Source organism: Pagrus pagrus, assembly GCF_965226575.1.
Source record: "Pagrus pagrus genome assembly, chromosome: 24".
NCBI classification, from domain to species: domain Eukaryota; kingdom Metazoa; phylum Chordata; class Actinopteri; order Spariformes; family Sparidae; genus Pagrus; species Pagrus pagrus.
In genome coordinates, this window is record NC_140206.1 from 15,415,561 (window position 1) to 15,439,128 (window position 23,568).

At 40.4% G+C, this 23,568-nt stretch overlaps 1 protein-coding gene across 10 annotated transcripts in view; it reads left to right on the forward strand.

The window, feature by feature from the left end:
* Positions 1–290: 290 nt before the first annotated feature.
* LOC311253256 (mitogen-activated protein kinase kinase kinase kinase 4-like) overlaps positions 291–23,568 on the forward strand; it is a 42,885-nt gene continuing 19,607 nt past the window's right edge. For all 10 annotated transcript variants that reach the window (XM_084347084.1, XM_084347086.1, XM_084347087.1 and 7 more), the window contains exons 1-7: positions 291–558; positions 900–965; positions 17,449–17,505; positions 22,081–22,206; positions 22,462–22,572; positions 22,670–22,760; positions 23,372–23,502. In XM_084347084.1, the coding sequence (XP_084203210.1) occupies positions 502–558; positions 900–965; positions 17,449–17,505; positions 22,081–22,206; positions 22,462–22,572; positions 22,670–22,760; positions 23,372–23,502 (639 nt within the window). In that variant the 5' untranslated portion in view covers positions 291–501. The remainder of the gene's footprint in view (positions 559–899; positions 966–17,448; positions 17,506–22,080; positions 22,207–22,461; positions 22,573–22,669; positions 22,761–23,371; positions 23,503–23,568) is intronic.

Consider the following 23,568-nt stretch of genomic DNA (forward strand, 5'->3'; position numbering starts at 1 on the left):
TGATAATAGAGTATTAATATATTATTACAGTATAGTATAGAGTGCCAGTTTCACCATGTTGTATATTGTATATGTGCCATAAATAAAGATTCTTCTTCTATCTCAACTTAAGTTAAAGATCTGAGTACTTCTTCCACTACTGGTTAATAAAGGCACACTTATATGGCTATGCGTAGAAGAACAATTGCTGTATTTGTTTAAGGATATTATGCATGTGTTTTTGAAAACGAGGCTTTTATGTTGAAACGCCTCGGCGGAAGTTTACGTCTTGGGTCGAGCTTGACGCCAGTGGCACGAGCTGGGAGAGAGCGGACAGGGAGCCCGCTGCTGCCACCTCAACATGGAGTAGAGAGATCCCAGCGTTTGCTGCTAACAAGCAGAGCCCACAGAGAGGAATACGCGACGGCCTCTGTCTCGTTCACACGCCGAGGTCCCCTCCAATGATACAGCGGCCGTTATTTTTTGTTCACGCAAAGGAAAGCTCGGCTTTTTATTTGAAAGATGGCGAACGACTCTCCAGCTAAAAGTCTAGTAGACATAGACTTGGCTTCATTGCGGGTGAGTGCTGCCGAACCGAGCCTATGTTTTTTGCTCGTTGCTATCTTTTATTTTCACGTTGCTCGACTAAACACACGTCCCTCGGTCAGACTAGCATTGGCGAGTTTTAACCTGCTCTCCAGTGTCCCTTCTTGTTACAGCCGAAGTATTGAAAATGACCGCTGAGCCATAGCGAGGTGTTGCCAGTGTCTGGTTTTCCTTTGTTCGAGATGCATTTGGCATGTAGGGTAGACCAGGGCGCAACAGCTGGCTCACACTGGACAATGTTGTGTGTAAAAAGACAAAATATTAACACTGCTATTTATTTACCCTGAATCGTCCTTCTGTCTTTGTCTTTTCAGGATCCGGCTGGGATATTTGAATTGGTGGAGGTAGTTGGAAATGGCACCTATGGACAAGTATACAAGGTTGGTTGGAGGCGCAGTGCATGGCCTGTCCTGTTTTCACAGTGCTCAGTGTTTTTTGCTCCCCTTATCAAGCCTGGGAACAATGGAAGTGACAGTGAAAAAGACACGTCTCTCAAAAATGCTGCCATCAGGCCACATCACAAGTCAAAGGAAATAGGGAGATGCAATGATGTTTCTGGTAATAGTAGCTTGTTTTGGTGTATCAGTCTGATCAGGGTGTTATTCAGCAGGGAGGTGTGTGTAAAGAGTGAATCAGACAGTCTACAGTCTGATGCATCACCGATCTTACATCACCTGCCTTACTGAAAAGTAGGTAAGGAGGCGAGGATGGAGAAACAATATCTGTCATAATCCTGCTGGCCTAGTGTATCTGTCTGCAGCTCATTCTTCTTTTTTTTTTCTTCTTTAACAAAACCTAATTTCCTATCCTGTTCAAATCAGGACTCTCTCAGTTCAGTGGATGGGAATCCCACATCTCCGGGCCATCTGCTCTCGGTGTCACATTTCTCTGTAGAAAATTAACATTGCGGCTGTTGAAAGACATCGCCAAGGAGAGGGAGAAAGACGGCGAGTGTAGAAGTGGAAGATGTGGTCAGTCTGTTTAAAGGGAATGGCCTTGGATTAGAGAGACATCCTTCCCAGCCTATTAATGTTGTAATGGGCCTCCTTGTGTTGTTATTGCTGCAGCTAGCTAGTCAGTGGAGGCTCCATTTTGTTGCCTGCTGCCACACTCCTTAATGACATTTAACCACATACCTATACGTTAAGCAGACATCTAGTTTCCCAAGGCGCGGACTGTTAATAGGCTAGCCAAAAAAAAAAAAAACATCAATTTGCTTGTGCACTAAGCAGCAAGCTAAGCTGAGTATTTAATTCTGACAGCCCACAGTGCTCCAGTGACCTGCATTCAATCCCCAAGTGCAGTGAACTTCCAGGTTCCCCCCCCTCCTCCTGTGCCTCAATTCCCAGAGCGAACCCATCTGTGTGCGTGCGCGAGCTCATATGATCACCCCACCTGAAACGAGGCCTCATGGAGAGAAGGAGCGGATGATTGTCATTAGGAAGTGTGATGCTTGCGTGCTATCTTCCCACCAGATGGTTTTGAGCCGGGCGTATGGGACAGAGAATTACTGCTTCTCTCCTCTTTTTGTCCAGTTTAATCTCTCGCTCCATTCACTGTCCAATGCTAATTCTATTTGCCAGTGCTGCTGTGTGGGAATGGAGCTCGTACAAGAGAGGGCCTGTCAGATTAGCCTGCAGTTGACACAAAGACACGGTCGTAAACAGCCCGCATGAGATAAGCCAAACTGTCTATAGCAAAAGTGGAGCCCAGTGCTGCAGTAGCCTCTTTTCGATCGGTGCATTGACTGTCATGTTAACCAGTTGAATGAGCATGTGGCCTGTGAGCATGTGCAGTGGGAGTGTGGTGGTGGTGGTGGTGGTGGAGGGAGGGAGGGGGGGTGGCTGCAACTGGTAGAAGAGCAGCTGTCCAGTTCCAGACAGAACCTGCCCCACCACTCTCACAAAGCTGAGTTTGTCTCCTCGTTTCTTTGGGTCTCTCTCAGTCCGTCAGTCAGTCGGATCCACAGAAAGGAGGAGTTTGTCCGTGGGGTTTCAAAACGCCAACCGACTGAATAATCACAACAGCCCCCCAACTGAAAACGGGGTGGAGTTTCTTTTCCCTCTGAGGGCTTTTTTTCTGCTTTGTCAAGCACTTGGTCACAGACTGCAAGGCCCTTTTAGAAAACACAATGTGACCAACGTTCTTTACTCTTTGATTTGTGGTGACTTTTGATTCCTTTGAGGCATTTTCCTTTGACTTTTTTGTCATTTACGGTGGACTATGGGGAGTAGAATGTCTAATCTAGATACATATTGAGTTTAAAGTTAGTTTTCACAACAATTGCAAGTGTATAAGTGCAGTTTTTTCATTTATTTTGTAGCTTTTTGCCTTTCCCAATTAGCTAATTATAATGTATTGATCAATTAATGTCAGATAATATCATAAAAACAACATGACACTATGTAGAATAGCTTTTTTGGTTCATAGCTGCCTGTTTAAAATGTCTGGTCAGATCTCTAATCTTGTTCACTTATCCCTTGAGTCAGAGCTCCTGATTTAAATCACAATTTTGACTATTGTGGACCCTATTTTATCAGAACATATTCTCGAACACCTGAGCTTTGGATACTTTTGTTAATAGAGTTGGTAGAAAAACAAATTTGCTCCAATTTCAGCCACAGTATTAATATATTTCAAAAAACACGCAGCTATAGACCTGATTAAGACCTATCACCGCTGGCCTAGGATCAGATTCCACCAAAATCTGTTTATGCATCTCTGCTGTGTTGCACTACTTGCAGCTTTCCGCAGAAAATTAAAGAACCAAGCTGTTCTCTAAGACCCAAAAAGCCGTGTCAAGGTTCTTGTGTGTCATGCTGTGTTGCTGGCTCTCCAGCTGGACTCTCTGCCAAGAGGGCAGCCGTTGCCCCTGGAGAGGTGCCAGATTACAGTCAACTTCTGAAAACACAGCACAGCAGATTCTGACTGACGGCCATAATGAAAATTACGTTATGGGTATATAAAAAAAAAATCCCTTTTTAAATCACTTTATTTTGCTTTGAGCAGCCAGCTAAACAGAATGGATGCTTGGATCTATTTACAGATTGAATGCACTGCTGTACAGTCTTATCAACATAAGTGACCTATCAATTTTAAAGGTATTGTAGCTGTATGCTTGTTCTGAAAACTAGGCCATAATAAGAATTCATTGCAATACCAGCATTTTTACCACGCCATTTACATTTTTATTTTTACCAGTAAAGTGCAGTTGCATTCTTGAATTAACAACCAAACTGAATTTCTCAAATCACATCTGTAGCCATATTCCTCACTTATGTTTAAAATGGCTCACAAGAACAGTGCTATAAACCAGAAAATGATTCATGTTGATGTATTGGCCTCCATGTTTGTTGTAAATAACTATTCGGTGGATGCATTAGTAGAAATGGGTTTTGCCCAAATCAATTTAATTCCAATCACACAGTTCCAGTTTGATCTTCAGATTTGATTCAATAGCATCAAAGTGATACTCACTCATAGATCTCACAATTTTAAAAAAATTGAGAAGAAATTCCTGCACAAATTAATGGGGTCCATTCTGGGCCAAGACCCATCCTCCATCTAAGTTTTGTTGAAATCCGTTCAGTAGTTTTTTGTGTAATCCTGCTGACAAACCAACCAAAAAAACAGACACAGGGAAAAGATAATCTCCTTGGCGAAGGTAAAAATATGAATGTTTATATAAAAAAATAATTCTTAGGAGAAATGAAGAGGATGTTGATATCATTTGAGCATATTATTATTAAAAATGCTGTATTAAAAGAACAAGAAAGTAATGACCGATGTAGGTTGTTGTATTTCAACAAAGTGTGTGTGTGTGTGTGTGTGTGTGTGTGTGTGTGTGTGTGTGTGTGTGTGGTAAGCTCTAAATTGTCTAAATGGCAACAAAATGGTCTGAGACTCTCAGCATAGTTATTTAATTACATGACTGTTTTGGTACAAACATTTATCCGTCACTGTGGCAGATCGCCTGCAGAGATTTACTTGCCAAATGGAAATATTTTTGACTCTCCATGCATCCACGGAAAAAGGAATGTATTAAAAAGATTTATATTTCTCAATAGGAGATCATTCAGATGAAGGTCGATGCATTTATAGCCACACTTTTTGAATGGACTGCTCATGTGCTGCACAAAGTGATTCTCTCTGAGTTTCTCTTCCCTCTTTATCAGCTGGCACTGAACCAGCTGGCTCAGCACACTATCTCAGGTGCACTGTGGATATAGGAATTTAAAAAAAAAAAAAGGAGAGTAATGATAACTTAGAAAAAGACATAATTCCTGAAATTGTTTGTGGTATGCAGGGAAGATCCCCTCTGCTCTACAGAATTGCCATATATAGTCAGGCCTGAGGCACCAGGGGCCCTGCTGACCTGCCTCCCCGCCTGCTTTGCATCCATGGGGTGTGCCATGGCTGTGCCCACCAGTATTTTCATACCGTCTCATGTCCCTATGTTTCGTTGAGCATGCATGTGTGTTTATTCACTGGATTAAAATCTATGGTGAATAGACTTGGGGCTGTATTTGATGCAATCACCAGCAAGGTCATGTGGCTGAATACTCCCCAAAGCACGAGCACCAAATGGAAAGATGATTCATATTTTATGTGCACATGCACTGCACTTACAGTAATAAGACAAATATCCGTCAGCAAGCTAATACAAGAGAACCTTAGAGTATCTTTCTGTAGCTCAGCAGCACCGTCTTCCATCTCCTTCCTTTGTTTTCTCCCCCAACTATAGGGGCAGCCTCGCCCCTGCCCTCAGGACAAGAAGCTCTGTCCTCAGGGGGGCTAGCAGTGATGCCTGACGGGCTCAAGGGGTGGAGGCTGCTGCTGAGAAGGGAGCAGAACCTATCATACAATCTGTTTAATGCCCACCGGTGCCATATGGCGCTGGGCGAGACTGGTGCTTACCTCAGGGCAGTGGTTACCAGTGATCAAAGAAGCAAGGTGCTTTGAATGTTTGTTCAGAAATTAAGAAACTGAGGATTGTGGGTTTTATAAAATAAGCTTGTGCTGAAATCTTTATGCAGTTTGTTAACAAGTGAATGATGCTCCAGGTTGCATTTGAATTCGGCAATGCCATGTATCAGCTCACCATAGAGGGGGTGGGAGGTGATGTCTGACTACAGTTTAATCCTTATCGACCCCTGTGCCACTGCCTGTAGGGTATCCAGCCTCAGTCCTGAAACAGAGCAGGGCTGAACTATTAAGCCTTCACTGTTAATGAACCAGGATCGGTCAGTCAGTATCAATATTTGAAGTACAGCAATATTACCAATCTTTTTCCTAATTTCGCTACTGTTCATTTTTAACATGCTCACATAGCAAAGAATTTTGGCAGGGATTCCTGAAGTGTGACAGATATTTTACACTTGGACGTTTAACTTTTTATTAAATTTGACAGGAACAGTAAATCAGATCCACTTGGTAACACATTGAATTAGGGCTGCTTGATTATGGCAAAAATCATAATCCCATAATTATTTAACACAATTACTCATTGACTTGGAAACATCATGCATTTATTGAAAAAACTTGTTTTAATTGTGGATTTCATTGAAACTTAATATAATTCAACTGGAAAAGAAATAAAAATGATAATTGTCTTATACCAATAATGCAGCATATAATGTATAATATATATATATGAAATTTGGGGACAGCCTGGCTGAGAGCAAGTTTGGGCTTGTTTTATATATAAATATGTGAACATCTACCAGCCATTGACCAATAAATCAAAGTTACCAGCCACTGAATAGTAAATCATTGTTTTGTGTTGACCAATTTCATAATTTGCCAGCATTTGGCTGGTGGCCGATGCCGATTTCCCACTCAGATAGGGGTGAACTGGAGCTAAACAAAAGCATCATTGTGAAATGAAATACGTCACAGTAATCGTTTTATCTCAGTTGTGTTGTTTACATAACCGTTGGAAGCCAAAATCGTAACTGGAAATAAATCTCTCAGCCTTACTCTATTTGCATACATATTTCAACAGACTTGAGGTTTCTGTATTTTTGTTGTAAATGAAGAGGAAGCATCAGACAGTGTGGGAGCAGCTGTGCTGAACTGAAACATTTCTCACCTACTTTGTATTTTTTTTTTTCTATAATTAAAGGCGGTGGGCTGGGACTATGTGTGAATTGCACATAACTGGTTTTGTTTCTACATGAAATTAAATGCAACATTTTGGTTTTGCTATAGTATTGAAAATATTTAATCTGCACTGACCACCTTAATTGAAAATGTGGATGGAATTAATATAGAAATTACTCTCCAATTGTAATGATTGCTAGCAGAATTCTTGTGATTACCATTTAATATGTAGGAATGTAGGCCTTTGACTATTTTGCCAGTCACATTAAGTGTAATGAACATATTAGCTAATGACTTGGTTCATTGGATTAGATGACATTGCTGGACCTTGAGTACTTGCCTGTTTTCCTCATGAATGACCCGTGTATAGGGCCCATTGGTAAAGGTCCTGGGAGCCTGGTTGCTGATTGGCTGTGCGGCTTTTAGGTCAGAATCAGGGGCTGTTGAATGTGTCACCCACGCTGCAGCAGGGGCCACAGCCCCATATTGTCCCACAGTCGCTCTCTGTTTCTATTATCCACACGCTGCGTTAGCACACAGGCGAGCAACTACATTCGTTTTGTGCTCTTTTTAAATAGCTGAAAGGCATGTGTGAAACATTTCAAGCTCAAGTTAAAGCGGCAAATATCACACGCAAGCACACACTCTTCCACTCTGCAGCCTCCCCGGCCAACACAGTGTGCATCTCTTTTGTCCCTCACAGTGACCCTCTCCCTAATGGGTGTCACAAGACCCACAACGTCCCCTGACTGGCCACGCTGCCTGAACAAAACTCTCTGTGTCTGTCGGTCCGTGTGTGTCCGTGTGTGCGTTCACGCCGCTGTCTGTGTGTAGCTCATTGAGCCACCTCATTACCCGAGTGGCGTTGAGATGAGACACAAAGGCGCTGGCAGGCGAGACAGCCTCTTGCCTGTCTTTCTTCAGCGCGTCTACTTGACAGCTCTTCTCTCCTCAAGATCACATTTTCTAAAGAAATGTCTTGTTTTAATGTGCTAATACGCAGGGACCAATAGATCCCCTCATGTAACACTTCAGTCCAAATCAAGGGATGGGTTCTCAGGAGGAAATTCTCCTTCTGTTTAAAGGCTCAGACACACCTAACCGACATCAAAGAACTAGTGGCGACGAAGGCTGACTTTTGCGTCACCTGTGTCTCAGCCAAAAAGCCGCACTTGAACACACTGCATAGTCTACAGCCGACGTCCAGATTGACTTGTATGTTCTACAGCTGCGTTAGAGGTAATAACTCTTCATATCACCACATGTCGGTAGTCTGTATTCGTCATTCTCCACAGGGAAACTTTCGCTTTCACCAAGATAGCCACTTCTAACCAACAATATGTCTGATAAAAAGTTGCAAATGGCACTCTTGTAGAGGCAGAGTGGAAAAAATCAGAAATTTACGCGAAATGGGTGAAGTCATGCTACAGCTACAAGCTTACCCTATTTTCCCCTTTCTTTTTCTTTTTTTCTGTTTCTCTACTCGTGCACTGATTCAGTGTGAAATCAGTGATTTCTCTCAACGACTGGCTCGGCCGCCGATTCTACTTGCACAGTCTGCTGAAAGATGCCAACAAGGGCCAACCAGTTCCAGCGATGTCAATTTTCTGTCTCTGCAGATCAGACTTTAAATGGGCGGGGCAACTATCAATCTTTTTATTTAGCCAATCAGAGACGTACAATCACCTGTCAATCAAAACTTTCATTGAATTTTTTAATTGAATTTCACCAGTATGCCACCTGAACCAGCTATCAATCATGGTTTAATTCAGCTAACCATCTTCCTCATAGGTGAATGGGGAGGAAGAGCCACTGCCAGGCTAAACGCTGTTGTAATTTTTTACAAGATGCATATTAAATAAATCAGTAAATAAAAATGTATTACAACTTATTACATAGACTCAAAGAGATCAAGATATGTTGTCCAGTTTGTGTTAATCAAATGATATGTCCATTCGTGTTAATGCTACATGCAACTGTTAGCCAGTCCTATCTTATAATGGACATTAGCTAATTTTACATTAGCCAGAGTTGAACGGCATATGAATCTGGCTTGTATATCTTTGGTGGTTATCTGGCATCTAACGTTAGCAAATGTTAGTCTGAGGATACATCTATATCTATCTTCTATAGAATGATCGATAGCTGGTTTAGGCCACGTATACATGAAAATACATTTTGATTGACAGATGATTGTAAGCCTTGTAAGATTGGACACATTTTTAAAAAATGATTGACAGTTGCCCCGCCCATTCAAAGTATCCGGTCTACAGAGATACCCCACTCAACGATGTGGGACACACTGCAAAAACTAGGGCTGCAGTCGCTCACTGTGCGGCCCCAACATTGGTGTGTCAGGTCCCTAAGAGCCACTCCTCAGCTTGCTTGCATCCCTGTTATGGTTAACAAAAGGCATGCTTAGTACCTATCAGTTTCAGAGTTTTTTTTATTTTTAAACCTTCAAAACGTTTTTGAAATGTTTAAATTCCTGTCTAGTCCTGTCATGCATCTCTGATCCCTTACAGCAGCCAACTACTGCACTGTGATCAATAGATGTTCAGCCACATCAGCTGGCCTCCTGTTTGAGACCCTATTCAGCTTTCCGTGTGCATTGTCACTGCGTTGTCGTCCTTCCCACTTCCCAGCTTCCCCCCTCATCTCTCCATTCACTCTCTGTCTCTTATTCTCCATCCAGTCTCATGTCCGTTTCTGTCTTTGTCCTTGCCACTTCCATCCTTACTTCTCTGGGGAGTGCCGGAGCAAAGGCAACAGTGTTTAGGTTGTGTGTGTGTGCGTGTGTGAGAACTGGGTCAGTGTGCTGGTATGCAGCAGCAGTATAAAGTGGTACAGCCTGGAGAGACATGGGGCAAGGCACAGCCCTGGATGTCATGTGCTGCTGCTTACTGCTGATTGATCATTTCTTTCTGATGTGTGTTGTGAGAGGTGTAGGTCCATACTAGCTGCATCTGCTTCCCAAGGTAGATGGAGGTTGTGACTATCCTGTTTATCACCTTCTGTCCACCCACCCACTCATTCTGCCAGATCAAATGTCACCTCAGATCTACGCATGACCCTGTGCCAGTCATCCAGCCCTCATTACCACAGCTTCACTAGCAGCTAACAACCCATAACACACACAGACTCTCACCAGTGACCTTTCAAAGAACCAAACCATGGCAGCCAGCAGGTCTGTCCCTCCCGCACTGTGTGAACTAATAACATGACACAGAGTTTGTTTTGCACCTACATGGCTAGTTAGAAAACGTGTCGCTCATTTTCAGCACCGTGTTGTCCAGTCATTGGCGTCATGAGCCCAAAGTCTTGTTGGTGAACAACAGAAGGCTGACCTGGTTAGATAGCTGTCTGCAATTTTGAAATGGTTGCTGAGCGTGATTGATCTTACATTAATGTGCAGGATGCAAGGAGAGAGAGGTTCTTTGTGTTCTGGTCAATGTGAATGCAGATACGAGCCATGTGGAAAACCGTATGGGAAACAGTCCTTCCCCCTTTGTCCACACCGCCTCTGTGGGCAGACTACTAACATTACTGCTGAGCATTACTGCTCACTTCTGTTAAGTGAAAATCCACACTAAAACATAAATAGTAATTTAATTAGTAAAAGAGCTGGGAATCAAAGAGTAATTCACTATATGATATGATTTACCATACGTTGCCCATGATAACAGTGATGCAGCGATTTGTGTAATTGAAGAATACAAAATACCAGTAAAAAGGCAATGTGCAGGAATTATTTATGCATTTACTGCATTGTGGTGTCAGTTTCAATGAATTTGACATTAACTGAAATGGAAAAACATATTAAAAAGTTTATGGAGTCCTGTACAACAAAATGGCCATAAACCGGCCAAAGGCCGGACTGCCAGAATAATGTTTAAAGGCAGGATTCAACTATGGCTCATTAAAATCGATGATCATTTCAGAAGAGGAAGCAATACGATAAACTGCCGTATCAAGATTTTGTCCCTTTCCTAGTTAGAATAGTGAAGCACTGTGTACATGAGCAGCGTTTCCGCTGCAGGAAATTTCCTCAGGGATTAGGAAACTTTGGAGGAACGTTTCCATTGCAGGGACCAGGGTCTGTATTAAGTTCCCGGACGTTATTCATCTCCCAAAAAGTCCCTGCTAGCTGGTTAGTGCTTTCCAAAAGTACATAATCTTTGGAGTGGGGTTTGCGTTGCAAAACATTTTTAATAAGTTGAGTACTCACAAAATTTAATTTCAGCCACCATTTTTTAAAATCTACAGTTGTTTTTTGTTCATAGTGCTTCAACACATCAACATGATGTTACTGAAGAAAGCATCTGACAAAATGAACCAGCAACAACTTCCAGGTTGTTTTTCTTGTTGTATAGTCACGCGGGAAATTGAGTGTAAAAACAGCTGTCTTTTTTTCATAACGTGAGTGGACTAATTTGCCTCATCTTCACGGGTCTTTACACCACGATAGGGATGTTAATGATTAATCATTATTTTGTGTTATTTCATTTAAAATTCAAGTAACTTGACTCCTAATGTAGCCAACTCTGATTTTACATCGACAATATATCATGTCAGTGGTTAAAACAGTTTGCTAAAGGAAAAATGTCCAACATATTTCATATATTATTAATGATTAATCTATATTGATTTAAGAAATGTCTTAAAATTTCAATTGCTACGCCGCGATGGAAATGTAGACAACAACGGAAGGAGCCTTTTTAGTTCACAAAAGGTAAAAGTAAAACGCAGCTATTATAAAAGCACCTACAGTGTTTTAACAGGCACAGTTCTGGTTTATACATGCTCTTGAAATAATGTGCATTAAATGGGGACGTTCAAATTCTACAAATCCCTTATGTCAGCACTTAGTTTAATAGAGCAGCCTTTTAGAGCCTCACATTGAGTTTCTAGTGTTGAGTGAGATTTCTTCTCACAGCATTGTTAATTGAGCTCTCATAGAATAGTGCATTTAGTTTTAGGGTAGATTTTAACTTAATGTCCCTGACTCTAAAGGCAATAAGTCAGTCAGTGGTTTAGTGCTGAGCTGGAGAGAGGCCAGCAGCACATCTGGCCATGGTTAAGAGGAGCTGTGATGGGAGGAGTGGAGATGGAGGCCAGGGAGGGCTGAGTGATAGCTCAGTGCCTCAGATAACCCCTCCACAACCACGCCTAGCACTCACTGCTTCAAGGGGGCCCTTCAGGGCCTCGCTGCAGCCCCTCCTGTGGTCAACCCAAGCCTGTTTGAAGGGTTAGATTATCCTTTTATTCAATGGTACACATTTGCTTTTTCCTGCTTCAAAAAATGTTAGGATTTACAGCTCTCTTTAATATTATCGTAACTGAAAATGATTGTGTTTTTGACTGTTGGTCAGTCAAAACAAGACATTTGAAAAATTGACTGATGGCTCTTTGAACTGGTAATTTTCTTTCTATGTTTCGACATTTTTAGACTCAACGATTGATCAGTAAATTTAAAAAATAATCTAAAACAATGATGAAAATAATCATAAACTTTATCCATATATAGAGAGCAGAAGATGTTGTCAAGTTGTCAGTCAGTTCTGACTTGATTACATGAGGCAAGTTAGCACAGACATTACTATATATCACTTTCCATTTGAAAGATTTTTGTTCAATAACTGTCGCTGAGATCAGATCTGAATAAACCAGTGTCTTTATTTACAATAATGATGTCTCCTCAATGCCAAATGATTTGAATACTAACAATTTGCATCAATATATTGCATCATAACACACTGTCACAGGCAAATATCTGGTCAGTCACTATTCTTGCCATCGAACTATGCCAGGCAAAGAATTTTGTTCTCTGCACGTCAATATGTCGGATGCTTCTATTCTTTCCTTAAGTCAGTCATTGGATGCTGCAAATCTTTCTGTATGAACTGTTAGGCTCGATGATTAAACATCCTTATGATTGAGAAGGGCATAATTTATGCCTCAGAGGGCTGCATGTGGTCACCAATATCTGTAATAAGTTAATAATAGTGTAGTCATTGTAGAAACCAGCCCCTCCCTACCAAAGCCAAGGAGTGCCAGATCCATGTTGAAACTCAGGGCAGGAGCATGGTTTCAGTGCCTGGTGGAACTGTGGGTTTGTGAATTAAAAAAAGAATATTGAATGATATATTTTGGCAACAGATTTTTTAAATTCACATTCAATATTGATATTGGGTTCAAAAATCCAATGTTGACGTGAACATGTCAGCAGATAAGTAACTACTTTATTGACTAAGGTTGCACAACTGATCAAAGTATAATCAAATGTTGCCCTACAAATCTTGTTCTCCAGATGTAAGAAAAGATGTTTGTTTGGTAAGGACCCCAACTAATGACACATCATCATGATTTAATAGTTTTTTCAGTGAAACTAAAAATTGTGATGCTGATGATGACCATTCCCACACATTGTGAATCATATTGCAATCACAATATCCATCAAAGTAATCACAATATGATTTTTTTGACCATGTCATGCAGCCCCAATATTGACCTTAAAAATTTACGGTCAACTAGGCTGTAGTACATTGTAAACAAATCTTTGGTAAGAGGATACATAATGAAAGAGAGTTAGTCAAGACTTAAGGCACAGAAAAACTACATTTACAGCCACAGCTATTTGCATGCTAAAATGACCTCACCTACTTAAAGCCTCTCAGTTGTGAGGAGTATCTTCTTTTCTTTGTCATATGTGACAATAAAGGTTTCAGACTGTTATAATTGGATAAAACAATCTATTTAAAGATGACGTGATGGGCATTATTCTCCATTTTTTGACATTTTGTACAACAACTGATTAATTGAGAAAATGTCCTGCAAATGAATGGATAATAACAATAATCATTAGTCATAGGCCTTATCTGCAGTCGCAGCATTAAGATGTTTTTTTTAAAACCTTTTTAAGAAATTGAATTAACAGTTGCATTGAGAATACTTGACTGTTGTTGTGCACTAGGATTTTGGTTGCCAGTCCTTTGTAGAAAAACCTAGTTAATAGTAGATTTATAGGATCTATTGAGCAGACTTGGCAGCACAATTCTTCCAAATACAACTTTCCAAAAACTTGTCTGTTGAAAATATACATATTCACATCATTTGTAATTACTTGTAGGGTATTGTGTCAACTCCAAAGCAGCAGCTCAGTGTTTTCCTCATTTCAGTGACAACGGATGGATGTGTGGGGGGGATAAAGCATCTCAAGATACTTCTGTATAATCCAGACTCTCATTTCATTACTCATGTCCTAATGTTGTGTAACCCAGTTGTTTTGTGGTATCAAAATGCAATAACCTTGTGGTCTAGATAACCCTATCTCCACCCAGAAGCTGAGAGACGTTTGGGTTTATGCAACCATAAATCCTTCAGGCTCAAAGAAAAGGAAATCATAGCAAAAAACTGTTGGCACATTCATATCCTCACCTCCTGGTATCTATTCCAAACCCTGGGTCTGTAAATCATCAATACATTTAATGTAGACAGGCATTTGTTGCTGTCAAAGGTTTTACATTTATCCAGGCACTGTCAACTGTTGAATTGTAAGAATTAACAGCTTTAGTTTATTAACAGCCAAAACGAGAGATTAACGGCACTATTAGTAAGCTGTATCGCAAGCTTTGTCTCAAAAAAGTATTCATTTCAGAATTAGATTTAGTACTAATAGCGGAGGGATGCTAGAGATCAGAGAAGAAATAGTGTCTGAATTCCTAGGTTCCTGATCTCTCCTTCTGGCCCATTTTTATGATGAAGACCATTTCACCTCTGAAGGTGTGGTGTTTACACCTGGTGGTGAGCGTGTGCCAGAGGGTGTTAATCATCATTGATTCCTGGCATAATAGAAAAGAGAAAAACTGGTGGCAATTAGTCATTGGTGTTTACTCATAATTTGTGGTTTTATAGCTACAAATGAGATGGTGATTCATGCAATAACGTGTTAATAACTTTTTATTAGTTTTTTAAGACGCTCCTCCTTTTGAGATAGTAATACAAAAACTTGTGTACGTGGTTGTTTCATTGTTGATACGTTTACTAGGAGGTTAATTGATTAATTAATTGACTAATTGTTTTAGGTCAATAATATATAGTTACTGGAGAATTACAATCACATGTTCAGTCAAAAATTGTGGCGTCACAATATTATTCACAAATAAAATTTTAAGAGATCTCATCGCATGACTGTTTTCATCTTCAGAGCAAGTCATTGAGACTCGGACTAATTGACTTGATCATTTGATCAAGTAAGTCCCAAGTCATTTTTTCTTGGGCAAGTCAAGTCACAGATTGTAAGTCAAGTTGAGTCCATAGATAAGGCAAGTCGAGGACTCATTCCCTTATTTTTCCACAACCCAAAGATATTCAGTTCAACAGAGGAGGAAAGACATCAGAAACAAACCAGATCTAAGAAGCTGAAATCAGGGAATCTTGCACTATTTTCTTAAAGAAAAAATTCCTCAAACCAATTAATCGATCAGATCAGTTGGCAATAGATTCAAAAGTTAGCAACTAATTGATCAATTGTTGCAGCAAATTGATCAATTGATCAACTTCTCTAGTTTAATTAATAAATCCTGTCTCTAGAGGTTTTCATCTGACAAACAGTCCAATTGCACTTAAGGCAAGTGTTGAGTGAGGTTGACTACTGAGTTCCTCTTGTAACACCCATGAAGAGTAACCTAGTAGTGCGGCCTGCATCGACGCTAGTAGCCGGGAGCTGACAGTCATAATGTCAGTTTCAGTGTTGTTTTTGTAGTGGCGACCCATGGGATCAAAGTGGAGAGGATTAAAGGCATTGTAAAGTGTCTCTGTCATCCCCCTCTCCTGCCCGGTGAAAAGAGAGGGCCCCTAAGCCTGCATAGCTTTTATTGTCATAATCCATACAGTTTCAATTGACTATGGAATGCATTGGCTAAGATGATGGTGTTGGTGGGGGTGTTCATATGTGAGTCTGAGTTGGTATGACTGTGCATTTGCATGCCTCTTCCTTCCGCAGCCGTGCACGAGGTCTGTGCAGGGTTATCGATGTACGTGTCCCTGATACAGTTGCTGCAGTGACCAGCAGAGACACAGCAGCGTTATCACTGCAGTGTTGTCTTAAAGCGTCAGAAGGGGAATACCCGTACCCAGTGGGGCCAGCTCCCAAATATGTCCCATGGTTTATGTCTCAGGGCAGGGGATGGGAGGAATGGATGTAGAGTAGAGGCCTCTATTTCGGTCCTTTGTTTATGTAAGGAGTGGCAGTATGGTGTTAGGAGAGCAGAGGAGTCTGGGAATGTTGCGACTGTATAGCTTGGGAATAATATACTCATCTGTGGTATGTACCGTATTTCATAGGATTACTTAAACCGTGGGATATAGATTGTACGCTTTGATGATTGAAACAATTAAACAATGGATTTCAGTTAATTAATTGTGAATTTTGAATTATAATCTGAATTTTCTTTCATGAGCAAAATCAGTTAATGCAGTTATGGCAGCACCTAAAAATGATGTTCTTTATCAGTTAATTTTTCAATTATTTTCTTGATTCTTTTTTTATTTTGTTTTGAAAATGTCAATGAATTGTAAAAAATAAATAATAAAGAATCATCAAATATAAATTAATGGCATTTTCACATAGATTGTGTTATCTGGCCAACAGTCTTGAACCCTAAGATATTTAGTATACAGTGATAGCAGAAAGAAGCAGCCATATTGGGAGTTGAAAACACCAAATTTTGGGTGGGTTTGTTGGCCGTTTCTGCCAATGTGATAGCTAAGACCCCTAGAGGAGATGTGGAGAGAGAGATGAGGTTATGACATACATCAAAGGTCCTGGCTCGAACTCAAATGGCAACATTGCGGTTAAGTGGCATGCGCAGTTACCGTTCCGCTACCAATATGCTCCGTGATCAGTGATTCATTGATTTGACCTCCAGATGACACCGCTACACCCAATCTCACAAGTGAGATTAATCTTGGCGGCACCCTGCAGCTGATTTAAGAACAATGTTTCAAAAAACATCTAACAACAAAATTGATGATGTTTTTTGTTGATTGACTGATTGATTAATAAGCTAATTGTTTCAGGTGATTAGTTGTTAGTCATATCAGCAAATTCAGCTAATATGATAATTGATTAATATTTTGAGTGATTTCTTGTCATAGAAAAAAGCAAAACATTTGAAATGTGTTGATTTGTTTGTTGGTTTGACCAAACACTTTATCATAATAGCACAAAATAATATGTCCTGATACACATGAATGTCAACATAAACTTTAAATATATATTTATTTTACTTATTACACTAATACAGTAGAATTCAATAATATATAAGCAACTGTACACAGTACATGAACCGTCATTTTCTATATACTACAGTATACCTTTAAACCAGTATAAGCTGCAACCCTATTTTGGAGACGTGGTCAGTCAAAACAAAAACATTTTAAGACACTTGGCTCTGGGAAATTGGTGCACATTCTCCATTATTTTCTGTCATAAACAGGGAGAAAACAGATAATTGATTTAGAAGATAATGTGCAGATTAATTGTGAGGTGCAGACCTACATATGCAAAAAATACAAATTGATAACTTAGAAAGTTATATATTTTTTTAGCTTACGGGAAATGCACTGAAATGCTTTTACATTCTGTGTTACATTGCACACATTTCCCCAGGTCATTCTACCCATTTGACAGTTAATAAGATTACTATGAGTTTTTCAAGCTGAGTGTGAACGCTCACCTCTGTTTTTGTCTCTTCACAGGGACGTCATGTCAAGACTGGACAGCTGGCTGCCATCAAAGTCATGGATGTCACGGAGGTAAGGATAAACTGTATTATTTCAGCTTGAAGTCACAATGTAAGCATGAACAGCAGTCACTGTGCAAAGGGTACAATGAGTGACAAATAAGGCACACCATGATATGCTGTATTACAATATTAGTGCTTGATAACTTTACTTTGTCATCACTAATGACGACGACAACCAGAATTACCCATCTGAGAAATTATCAAATTTAGCCTGTTTTCAATCACATTTTGGTTACTAGCTTCACATATGACATGGGCCCCAAAAATATACTGGTACGTTGTGTCTTTCTATTTACAGATCATTAACATCAGGTGTTTGTTGAGTTTTTTGTTGCAACTCAAATACATGAAGTTATGAGCTAGTTGCTAGGGTGTTATTGTTTGTTAGGAGTTGTTTCCCGCCCCCAACCCCTCATTCTATCATAAATTGGGTCTTTGTCTGGTTGATATTAAAATTATTAGACATTCCATTGGATCTGACGTCTAAATGTTTTTAAGCTTACAGAGGAGAAAATGCCATGCTCTGTAATGACCCCCCCCCCCCCCCCCCCATCCCCATAATAAACAGCAGAGGAAGGGTAGAGGCAACAGGATGCTTATTGAGTGAAGTGCGTCATTTAGCGGCCAGCAGGCTGCCCTCAGCTGTGGGAGGTCCTGTCTGCAGACGAGAGGACGCACACAACCACGCAGCGCACATGTGCAGAAACACAAAGCAGAAGGTTTCAGAGTGGCAGTGAAGGCCAGCAGGGCCAACCACCCACACAGCCATAATAATGATGGAGGAATATGGGTGTGACTGTACACAACATGCGCCTTTCTAGTGAATTCTGGTTGCACTCACGGCCTGGAGTTCATCATCTTCCCTGGAGGAGCAAAATATAAAGTCATCAGTTAAATTTCAACCCTGCCTCACAACCCTTATAAGGACACATTTACCACCATACACTGGTACTGTGATCAACACAACCCTGAGAAGGCTAAAAGAGGCTACTGACGCAACGGCAGAAAGCCGTATGCCCCAACTTGCCCGCCTGCTGCCACTCCTCACATAAAGCTACGTCATGATGAATCACACTGACACACTTGTCTGATTCGTTATCATGTGTAACCTGTGAATAAAATGTTGCCCAACTGCTTCCTCTTCTGCGTGACAGTATACTGCTGTAGGTGTGCCTTCTCGACATGTAGTAACCCATTATCAACAATGCTTCTGTTTAATGGGAATCATGTGTCAATAGGAGCAGGTACAGACTGAGGCTTAACCGGTTTTACCATACATTAGAAAATGAGTTCTGCAGTAGTTTCTCATTTTAAAGTGAAATAGTCCACTATTTAGTATTTAAGACTATTTATTGACCTTTAATTTAAAATTAATTTAAAATTAAATTAATTTTGGCAAATCCCCCACAGATGCAGGGATCATCTGTGACCTTTAATTTAAAATTAAAGGTCAATAAATTTGTTGAAAAACATTATAAATGAAAATTATTTCAGGCTCACTGATTGAATAAATGAGTGTGAAAATGATGTCAATCAAAGTATAACTTCAGAGATTTGTAGAATCTGTGCCCTGGTGCACTAAAGCTGCTCTGGAGGCTCATGGTGGCCCAACACTTCACTGAGACGCTTCATGATCATTTCCTGTCATTTGTCACCTATCTGCATCTTCAGCGGCTTTGCAACCACCTACAGAGTTGACTCTATAGGACTGTATATGATTATTGGGTGTGTGCCTTTGACATTCGCTAGGGCTAGAGCCAGCTATCATAAGCCAGATGATTATTACCTGCACAACATTGAATGATTCATTGTTTTCTCCACCGATAAAGCTCTCTGTGTTTCTAAAGTCAGTTTGACTTTGATTAAATTTGCATTAAACTGCACTATCAGAGGTTATAGACCAAATCACTGTGACATCACAGAACTTGTTTATTTGTGTTGCCACTGTCAGCTGTACTGCAACATTTAAAGATATATATATATATATATATATATATAGTAAAATACGGTGGTCTGACTTATCTGACGTTTCTGCTGTGCTTATTTTATTATTGTTTTATTGCGTTGCTTTGCTAGCGTGTCATATCTGCTAATTTCAGTTAACTTAAGCTGTCATTTTCCATAGTCTGTGGCCCCACATGTAAATTAGGTCTACAACCTACTGTTAGTTAAAGTTTTGTTATTGATAAGCTATGACAGCATTGAACATGCATTTTAGATGAATTGGATGTATACACTTTCAAAGAGCATCATTACAAAAAGACAAATTGTAATTGTAAAAATAAATATTTTTTTCCCCTTTATTGTAAACATACATTGTGATTCGGTAGTATAGACTGTGAAACTTTTTAATTGGAGAAATTGTCCTTTGAATTTTTCACTGTTCTGATGTTATATATTACAATCATTTATTCATGGAAGTAATAGTCAGACTCATCAGTAATTAAAATGATTGTTAGTAGTCATTAAAAGGAAGCACAAGTACATGGAGAATCTAATTTTACAGATATTTAATTAATTTAAATGTATTTTTAGTAGTCTGTAGTCTGGTGGTATAGTATACAAATGCATACAAATAATAGAATACGTTGCTTCTTTCTTTCACTTAATTCCGAAACAAATGTACGTGCTAGTCAGATAAAGATCTTAAGATACAAGGTAGTGATGTGTTACCACTTTTGTCCACAGGGGCCCTTAGAATCAACACAACATTAAAGTTTCTTGTAGCTGCTTTAATGCACCTGTTCAAAGTTGGTGTATAGTGCTGAAACATGTGGGGCTAGCCCATTAAGGCTTCATTGTATCTTAATCACACCCAAGTAGTTTTCCACATTTTATTATTATCGTCGTTTCGTAAGCCATGATGCACTTCCTCCTCTGTCCTGGCTGTAGAGCTCATCTACAGGCACGCTTGCCTGTCCAGTGTCACTCTGACCCACATTCTCATCCCTGCTCCACATTCCCAAATCCGAACACTCCTCCACTCCTCCTCTGTGCTGCCATTTAGCCCTGAAGCTAAAAATGGATGCCGTTTGTACTTAGGCCCTATTATGTTTTATATTAAAATCATCTCCAATCCTCTGGTGCAAAGGTGACTGGACGATTTGTGCTGATAGTGGCTTTGTTCTTGTGTAGCTGCCAGACCTCTCGACAGTGTGGTAGAGATCCAGTACCACAGATTAATAATTGTGTATTGTACATTGACACATTGTTTTCCTTCATATCCTCAGTGCTGTCAGTGGACAAATCTCCACACCTCCTCCTCATCTCTGTCTCTGTCTCTCTGACACACATCACCATATGAGTGTGTCATTCTCTCCCTCACCTCCCCACCTGACCTGTGGCAGCGAGGCTTTCACTGCCGGGGAGTGTGATAATCCAACAGCTGCACAGCAGAGAGGGGGAGGGCTGGAGTTGGGGGTGCGCACAACAGAAAGGCTTACGTCAACTCAAACGAGTCATGCAGCAGCAGTATGGCTGCCTGCATAGACAGCCAACTGCCATTTTGCTATTGGTGATGCATACACATGGCATTATCACCTTTCTTTTCATTTTACCACAGTTTTTCTGTGTGGTTTTATGATAAGTGAAATAAAATCTGTTAACCCAACACATTGTAGTCTGCAGTGATAATGCTCTGCAACCACCCCCACCTTTGGCTTCCATCCCCCTCCTCCCACTGTACTTTCTATAGGAGAAGCTGTGTAACCATAAAGCAAACCACTCGCGGGCTGATCCCTGCATGTGTTCAATTAGTGTGTCACTGTTAATCATTGTCAAGTTGCTATTGGGTGCAAGCAGGGAGCAAGCGCTGCAGCTAGCTTTGACCTTTTTATCAAGATGTGATACTGGACAGGTTTACTTCTTTTGCTTGCACTAAAGGCCATTTTCAACAGACGCTAAACACTGCATTGATTTAGCTTTTGAACTCACTGATTTCCCTGTAACATTCAGGGCCTTCTTCTTGATTATCATTTCTATTTTTTAGGTTGCCTTTTTTTTTAAAAGCCATCCATTTCCTGGTGATTTATTACACTTTCATTAAGTGATTCTACTCCCCAGTATACATGATATTTACTGTGTTTTTGTAGGTAAGGCAGGGCTGGACTCTTTAACTCCATTTATGATAATGTCAGCCCAACACTAATGTATATCTGTGGGGGATTTGCCATCGATCTAATGTATATTTAGTTTTCCTTACAAGGGATTACTGATAATGGCTACTGTACACATCAAGTCGCAATGAGACTCACTCATGCATCATTAATCCCTAAACAAAGGAATCATTTGCCAGTAGATGGACGACTCCTGATGCATTGTTGTATAGCTGAGTCCAAGACACACCATGAATGAGGCCTGGTCAGATTGAAATGAAAACACCAGGGCGTTGTCACACAGCTTGACACTTGCCATGCCCATAAGTATGGAAGCAAATTGATTTTAATCTGAAATAAAATGTCAATCAAGGCCAAATGATGACCAATGATGCCCAAACAGCGATTATTATTTTTCACCATAAAACAAAAACACCCACTTGTGTTTTTGTACCTCTGTAACATATGCGTTTGTGTTTGTTTGTGTCCAGGATGAAGAGGAGGAAATTAAACTTGAGATCAATATGCTAAAGAAGTATTCCCACCACCGAAACATAGCCACCTACTATGGCGCTTTCATTAAGAAGAGCCCCCCGGGTCACGACGACCAGCTATGGGTAAGCCCTCAAATCCATTCCAGAAATTGAGGATGACCAGCTGCAATGATTATTTCTTCCAACCACTTTACTTTTTCAGTTATCTTAAGCTCTATGCAATTTCCAATTTTTCTTTTCTCCCTAACCCTCTAGTATTTTCTTCTTTTTTTTAATACCACTGTGGTCTCCTTATATTTTGTATTAAGATTATTATTGTTTGGTCAGATATCATGGGCTTCTCTCCTGATCATTCATATTTTGTACCTGGCTTTTTAGTTGGTGATGGAGTTCTGTGGAGCTGGTTCGATCACAGACCTGGTGAAGAACACCAAAGGGAACCAGCTCAAGGAAGACTGGATAGCCTACATTTCCAGAGAGATCCTCAGGGTGAGCCTCATCTCCTCTCCTCTCCTTGCCTCGCCTCACCTCGCCTCGCCTTACTCATGTCCTGTGTCTTTCTTCCCTTCTCTCTCCTTCCCCTCAGGGTCTTGCCCACCTACATGCCCACCACGTCATCCACCGTGACATCAAAGGCCAGAACGTCCTGTTGACAGAGAATGCCGAAGTCAAACTTGGTGAGTGGCAACGCATATTTTTCCCATTGTTTGCAAACTTTTTGTCAGATCACAGTTGTCGTGCTGCTGAGGATCCTTTGTCAGTTTCATTGTGCAATCTTGGTCTATCCCTAAGGAAAGTATACAACTTCTAGAGAAGCCTGGTAAATTTTTGGTTGTCAATCAGAAACCGTGTTCGTGACTTGATTGTGGGATGAGACAAATCCTGTTCATATTCTATGTAATCATGACTAAGTTTCCAAAAATCTAAGAAAAAAATATTTAGGTATTATATAAAGAGTTTGCTCAGTTATGTGTGGGTGTGGTTTGATTAGATTTGAGTGACATTGGCAACAATAAAAGCAATCAACCCCACAACTGTCTTTACATTTTGATCCAAATTTCCATAAACTCTGATTGGAGCAAGGATTTACGTGATATCATGTTTTCCCAACTAAACCCCATCCACTTATAAGCTGTAAGAAAAAAGAAACAGGGAGACAAATGTGCTTTTAAATGGGCTTTTAAAGCTTTGTTGACCAAAATTCTGTTGTTGACTTTTTTCAGTTCATTTTCATAATATGAGAGTGGTGCAAATGTCTGACTATGGTCACTCTAATCACTCTCTCTAGTTGACTTTGGCGTGAGTGCTCAGCTCGACCGGACAGTAGGCAGGAGAAACACCTTCATCGGGACCCCTTATTGGATGGCCCCTGAGGTCATCGCTTGTGACGAGAACCCAGATGCCACATATGACTACAGGGTAAGAGCCTCTGCAGAAGTCTCAGGCACTGAAAACCTGACATGATGTTGTTGTGTTAAACAGGTG